Here is a 7,500-nt window from a genome sequence, read left to right as displayed (position 1 = left end):
AGGGTTAGGTTGGGTAGGGAATGTTGGGCGTTTGTCAGTGCGTATGGGCCAGGTAGTGAGAAAAGTGAAGAAGAGCGGAATGAGTTTTGGAATGAATTAACTAGGTGTGTAGAAGGACTGGGTAGAAGGAATTATGTAGTTGTTATGGGTGACTTAAATGCTAGAGTGGGTGCTGGAGAGGTAGAAGGTGTCATTGGGAAGTATGGCGTACCAGGTGAAAATGAGAGTGGTGAGAGACTGGTAGATATGTGTGTTGAACAAGAGATGGTAATAAGTGCTAGCTTTTTTAAGAAGAAAGATAAAAATAAGTATACATGGGTAAGAGTGGCAAATGGAAGAGTAGTAGAAAGGGCATTAATGGATTATGTGTTGATAACTAGAAGAATGTTTGGAAGATTGAAAGACGTGCACGTGTTTAGGGGTATGGCTAACGGTATGTCTGATCATTTTTTGGTGGAAGGAAAATTGGTTGTAGCAAAAGAGTGGGGGAATAGAGTAGGTGGATGTAAAAGGGAGCTAGTGAGGGTTGAAGAGCTAATAAAACCTGGGGTAAAAAGTAAATATCAGGAAAGGTTGAAAATGGCATATGACGAGGTGAGAGTAAGAGAAACTGGTAATTTATAGGAGGAGTGGAAGTTAGCAAAAGAAAATTTTGTTGGGATTGCAAGTGATGTATGTGGCAAGAAGGTTGTTGGAGGCAGCATGAGGAAGGGCAGTGAATGGTGGAATGAAGGAGTGAAGGTAAAAGTGGAAGAGAGAAAGAGGGCTTTTGAAGAATGGCTGCAGAGTAATAGTATAGAGAAGTATGAAAAATATAGAGAGAAAAAGGTGGAAGTAAAGCGCAAGGTCCGTGAGGCAAAGAGGGCAGCTGACCTGAGGTGGGGTCAGGGACTGGGTCAGTCATATGAAGAGAATAAGAAGTTTTGGAAAGAAGTGAAGAGAGTAAGAAAGGCCGGCACAAGAATTGAAGAGACAGTGAAAGATGGAAATGGAAGGTTGTTAAAAGGAGAGGAGGCAAGGAAAAGGTGGGCGGAATATTTTGAAAGTTTGCTGAATGTTGAGGATAATAGGGAGGCAGAGATAATTGCTGTTCCAGGTGTTGAGGTGCCAGTGATGGGAGATGAGAATGAGAGAGAGATTACAATAGAGGAAGTGAGGAGAGCACTAGATGAAACGAGAGTAGGAAAAGCATCTGGTATGGATGGTGTGAAAGCTGAGATGTTGAAGGAAGGGGGTGTGACTGTAATTGAATGGTTGATGAGATTGTTTAATGTGTTTTGTGTTGTCAATGGTACCAGTAGATTGGGTCTGTGCATGTATTGTACCACTATATAAGGGTAAGGGAGATGTGCATGAGTGTTGTAATTCAAGAGGTATTAGTTTGTTGAGTGTAGTTGGAAAAGTGTATGGTAGAGTACTGATTAATAGGATTAAGGATAAAACAGAGAATGCAATCTGGGAAGTACAGGGGGGTTTTAAAAGAGGTAGGGGTTGTATGAATCAGATTTTTACAGTTAGGCCTAGGCAGATATGCGAGAAATATTTAGCAAAAGGTAAGGAGGTGTATGTTGCGTTTATGGATCTGGAGAAAGCATATGATAGAGTTGATAGGGAAGCAATGTGGAATGTGATGAGGTTATATGGAGTTGGTGGAAGGTTGTTGCAAGCAGTGAAAAGTTTCTACAAAGGTAGTAAAGCATGTGTTAGAATAGGAAATGAAGTGAGCGATTGGTTTCCGGTGAGAGTGGGGCTGAGACAGGGATGTGTGATGTCGCCGTGGTTGTTTAACTTGTATGTTGATGGAGTGGTGAGAGAGGTGAATGCTCGAGTGCTTGGACGGGGATTAAAACTGGTAGACGAGAATGATCATGAATGGGAGGTAAATCAGTTGTTGTTTGCGGATGATACTGTACTGGTAGCAGACACAGAAGAGAAGCTTGACCGACTAGTGACAGAATTTGGAAGGGTGTGTGAGAGAAGGAAGTTGAGAGTTAATGTGGGTAAGAGTAATGTTATGAGATGTACGAGAAGGAAGGTGGTGCAAGGTTGAATGTCATGTTGAATGGAGAGTTACTTGAGGAGGTGGATCAGTTTAAGTACTTGGGGTCTGTTGTTGCAGCAAATGGTGGAGTGGAAGCAGATGTACGTCAGAGAGTGAATGAAGGTTGCAAAGTGTTAGGGGCAGTTAAGGGAGTTGTAAAAAATAGAGGGTTGGGCATGAATGTAAAGAGAGTTCTTATGAGAAAGTGATTGTACCAACTGTGATGTATGGATCGGAGTTGTGGGGAATGAAAGTGATGGAGAGACAGAAATTGAATGTGTTTGAGATGAAGTGTCTGAGGAGTATGGCTGGTGTATCTCGAGTAGATAGGGTCAGGAACGAGGTGGTGAGGGTGAGAACGGGTGTAAGAAATGAGTTAGCGGCTAGAGTGGATATGAATGTGTTGAGGTGGTTTGGCCATGTTGAGAGAATGGAGAATGGCTGTCTGCTAAAGAAGGTGATGAATGCAAGAGTTGATAGGAGAAGTACAAGAGGAAGGCCAAGGTTTGGGTGGATGGATGGTGTGAAGAAAGCGCTGGGTGATAGGAGGATAGATGTGAGAGAGGCAAGAGAGCGTGCTAGAAATAGGAATGAATGGCGAGCGATTGTGACGCAGTTCCGGTAGGCCCTGCTGCTTCCTCCGGTGCCTTAGATGACCGCGGAGGTAGCAGCAGTAGGGGACTCAGCAGTATGAAGCTTCATCTGTGGTGGAAATGTGGGAGGTTGGGCTGTGGGACCCTAGCAGTACCAGCTGAACTCGGCTGAGTCCCTGGTTAGGCTGGAGGAACATAGAGAGTAGAGGTCCCCTTTTTTTTGTTTTGTTCTTGTTGATGTCGGCTACCCCCTAAAATTGGGGGAAGTGCCTTTGGTATATGGATGGATGGATATATATATATATATATATATATATATATATATATATATATATATATATATATATATGTATATATATATATATATATATATATATATATATATATATATATATATATATATATATATATATATATATGTGTGTGTGTGTGTGTGTGTGTGTGAATAAACACTCCCTTGAAAATATTTACATAAAACTTCCTTTAGATGTTTCATAATAATTAAAGCATTTACCTGCATTTTTTCCGAAAAGGTTACTTGAAATCTCTCGTCGTTGGAGTAGGTGTTGGGACCAACAGTGATCAAGTGATGGTCTCGATGTCTTATCCATGACACCTGTTGGAAAATGAATATTGGAGTAAATTCTTACCTTTTACTACTACTACTACTACTACTACTACTACTACTACTACTACTACTACTACAAATATTAGTGAGATCATTGAAAGATTAAATTCATGGTGATTTTCTCGTCTAGATGTATAAAAATATATGAGGTGTTTTTAGAGTATGTTAGCTCCCATTATTATTGATGATTAATTGGTGTGACAGTTTTAAAAACCTTTGTACGTTTCAAAATGTGTCGGCTCAATATTGTTACGGATTATATTAGCCAAACCCTAGACACGAATACACACGTCTGAGACCTTTGTCCCGCAGTGGACTGGAAACGGCTGCATTTATTGTTGTTGTTGATGATATATATCAATAAGGTTAGAATTCTGTTTATTATTAGGTATTTACAGGTTTCTTGCTGTTGGCTTTTTTTCTTTTTTTTTTTTGTGTCGTTAATGCTATTATCTCAAATCATTATCAACTATTATTCTCATTACCACTGAAAAACATTATTTTTTTTATTATTATTACTGTTAAAGAAAAACAGAACTAATACAAAGTAAGAGAAGCATTGAAAAACACCCAGAGAACACAACGCAGAATAAGATAAAAAGAGTTCTTTTAATAAACTAGCCAAGAAAGGTTAAATGCCTCTTGAGTGCTCCCCCAATTACTCTGGAACAAAGCAAAGGAGTGGACGCTGGGTTTTTACTTTTCTTAAAACCCAGTACTAAAATATACTGCAGCTCGAATTATGTTATTTGCACACCAGTTACAGCGCAGCCACCGCCCTGTTTGGTCGTTACAGCTGTTATTATGTTTACCCTGTGCAGTCTGCAAGGAATAATTATGAAAGTATACCGAAAGGGGGACCAAGCAGAAAATTATACTGTGATGAAACGTTATTAATATAATTATTGTTATTATGATTTTTATTTATTCATTTATTCATTATAGTTATTTTTATCACTATTATTTATTTATTTATTTATTTAGTTATTTATTTATTTATCTATTATTATTATTATTATTATTATTATTATTATTATTATTATTAATATTTTTATTATTATTATTTTTATTATTATTATTATTATCATTATCATTATTATTATTATTAATATTATCATAACACCTGACTTACTGTTTCCTGCTTTGCCACGTCGTACACCTGACAACGTAGTGCAGCAGTGGTTCCCTTTATTATTATTATTATTATTATTATTATTATTATTATTATTATTATTATTATTATTATTATTATTATTATTACACCTAACTTACCGTTTCATGCTCTGCCACGTCGTACACCTGGCAACGTAGTGCAGCAGTGGTTCCCACTTGCACGGTGATTACAGTGTTGTTTTCTGTCATGAAATATGCCTTGGTTTCCCGAGTGGGAACCTCCTCTTCATATTCGCCCAGCAAGAGGTTCGGATCCGGTGTCCACGTGCCTGAAATTTTGAAGGTAATTAGCTAAATAGACCATGAGAAGAGTGAAATGTACGTTGAATAAGAAAATGAATTTATCAAGGGAAAAAATAGTCTAAGATAAAATTAAATAATTTTTAACGAAGTAACATGTTTGATACAGACATACAATATTAAATTTGAGAATCATGTTAATAAATGTTACTTACTGGTTTAGACCCATATTCAGCCTTATGCAGGTCACCATCTTATATAATGGTTTTCCAGTTTTTACGTCAGGAAGACAACTCCAATTACAATATTGTAATTTTTGTAGCAATGCTAACAATGTACGCTGAACTACGAAAATGGCAATAATTGTAATTTTAAAGGAATAGTGAAAAAAAAAATCTACGACAGATGCAGGAAAAATTCTTTGTTTTTAAAAGCCTGCCTGTTTGTAGCAGTGGAGGAAATTCATGAAGTTTCAAAAATTTTCACTTCAGGTTATCTGAATTAAGGTAATTTTTAGCAGATTCCCTATAATAGAAATTAACCTGGCATTGGTCTGGCCTAGTAATAAGAAGATCTAAGAATGTAAATATATAATAAACCGCATGTTTGCCAATAAACTATACCCACTTTCAATACTACAATGACTACTTTTTTTTTTTTTTTTTTTTTTTTTTTTTTTTTTTTTTTTTTTTTTTTACAAATATCAAAAGTAGTGCCTTTATTCATCTAGATTAATTAGCAGCGAGGGATTTCCCAACTAGTGGTAGATTTCCTCTAGCGGTAAATGTGCACTTTTTTTCCAGAGTTTTCTAAGCAGAGCCACATGTTAGGGCATCCTGTATATTCACTATCACAGAATTCGGTCAAATGGGGCTTACGATTGTATTCAGGCTCTTCTGAACCTCTTGGGGTAGATTTGTTTTCTGGCCGAGACAAGGTTGGAAAATAAATCTGTCAGAAGAGGATGTCAGAGAGAACATAAGAAAAGGTTTTTTTTTTTTTTTGGGACCATCTTTTTCAAAGGTATACTTTAAAGGGTCTTTTTGTTAACTCGCCCTCATTCTCTACCCACGCACATACACGCACACGTGTATATATATTATATATATATATATATATATATATATATATATATATATATATATATATATATATACACGAGTATATATATATATATATATATATATATATATATATATATATATATATATACACGAGTATATATATATATATATATATATATATATATATATATATATATATATATATATATATATATATATATATATATATATATATATATATATATATACACGAGTATATATATATATATATGTATATATATATGTATATATATATGTAATGTATACATGGTGTATATATATCTAGATATATGCATGTATATTTAGAGTATATATATAATTAAATCTATTACTAACACTCAAATAAGCCTCAAATACCCTTTAATATAGAATTTTATCTGCTCGATCAAGGACTCGAACCTATGACCGATAGAAAAACATCACTATATATTTATATATATATATATATATATATATATATATATATATATATATATATATATATACATATATATATAATATATATATATATATATATATATATATATATATTATACAGTATATATATATATATATATATATATATATATATATATATATATATATATATATATATATATATATATATATATATATATATCACTAAGCACCTATTAAAAAAGAAATTTCTGTAAAGGCGTGTGGTCCCGTGGCAGATAGAGTTCGATATTTAAAAATATTTGTGGCTTATTTGAAAATATGTATGTGTGCCTATGTGAATACATAAATTATATCACTGATGTTTTCCAGTTTGACCACTAATAGCTTCATCTAGTTCTGGACGATATCGTTAAATATTTAGACTGGTTGAACTCTTAACATCCTACAGTATAAAGTATCGCATCTTTTTTTTCCCCATTAGGGTATTTGGTAAAAGTGCAGTATCATTTTTCGTTCCCATTGGTTTAGTGAAAGTTATAATGTCTTTTCTGAATTACCAACACTTTACGTTTTGATATCATGTCTTTTTGTACGTCTGCGTGTGTGACTCTTCACCAAACGATGTATATAAAAAAGTTGTTGCCCATGAAATTTTGCTGAGGGGTTGGCTAGGGGCCAAGGAAAAGTTGTTAGATATGAAACTCATATTTTTTTTTTTTTTTCATGCGTTATTTCAGCAGGCGGGGGAGTATTTACTCTTTATGGCTTTTTAGTTTTGGATAATGTTTCAAAGCATGAATTTAGTATTATTTCATATTAGAATCTAATAGTTATCGTATATATTCCTCTTTAACTTTAATCGTTGTTAAATTTTTTATAATCCATTGAAATCAAGGTTTTTTTTTTTAAGTTTATCATTAACTTCATTTTTAAGATAACTGACACCTAAAGACGTCACGTTTGGACAAGCATATAAAATGTATCTCGATGAAATTTTCTATATCGCGTTGAAAGCTTCTACTAGAGGATAGAATAAAGTTACTTCGCATTGCATTTCTCTCCAGGTCACTTTACCAAATTTTACAAACTTCTAAACTTCTCTGCTACGGTGTATGGCAGTTTCCTTGTAGAGGACTTATGGAGGACTTTGCCTCGAAGAAAAGGAGCAGTTTAGTACATGATGGATGGTCAGGCTGAACAGGATTGAACATCTTTTGTCCCCAGCTGTCTTGGCTTACTTTGCCCTAGATTGAGGTAGTTTAACCTACTGTAAGAATATTAAAGGGGAACTGGAAAGCCAATGGTGACCGCTAATAGCCAGTG

At 34.6% G+C, this 7,500-nt stretch overlaps 1 protein-coding gene across 1 annotated transcript in view; it reads right to left on the bottom strand.

Moving 5' to 3' along the window:
- The window catches only part of LOC137646020 (zwei Ig domain protein zig-8-like), a 131,531-nt gene that overhangs the window by 22,009 nt on the left and 102,022 nt on the right, over nt 1–7,500 (bottom strand). The window contains exons 3-4 of the mRNA XM_068379150.1: nt 4,535–4,704; nt 3,149–3,250 (exon numbers count right to left, since the gene is read on the bottom strand). Coding sequence (XP_068235251.1) covers nt 3,149–3,250; nt 4,535–4,704 — 272 coding nt within the window. The remainder of the gene's footprint in view (nt 1–3,148; nt 3,251–4,534; nt 4,705–7,500) is intronic.

This window comes from Palaemon carinicauda, chromosome 8 (assembly GCF_036898095.1).
Source record: "Palaemon carinicauda isolate YSFRI2023 chromosome 8, ASM3689809v2, whole genome shotgun sequence".
Taxonomy (NCBI): Eukaryota; Metazoa; Arthropoda; class Malacostraca; order Decapoda; family Palaemonidae; genus Palaemon; species Palaemon carinicauda.
Note: the sequence above shows the minus strand (reverse complement) of the source record. Positions and strands in the feature narration are given on the sequence as shown.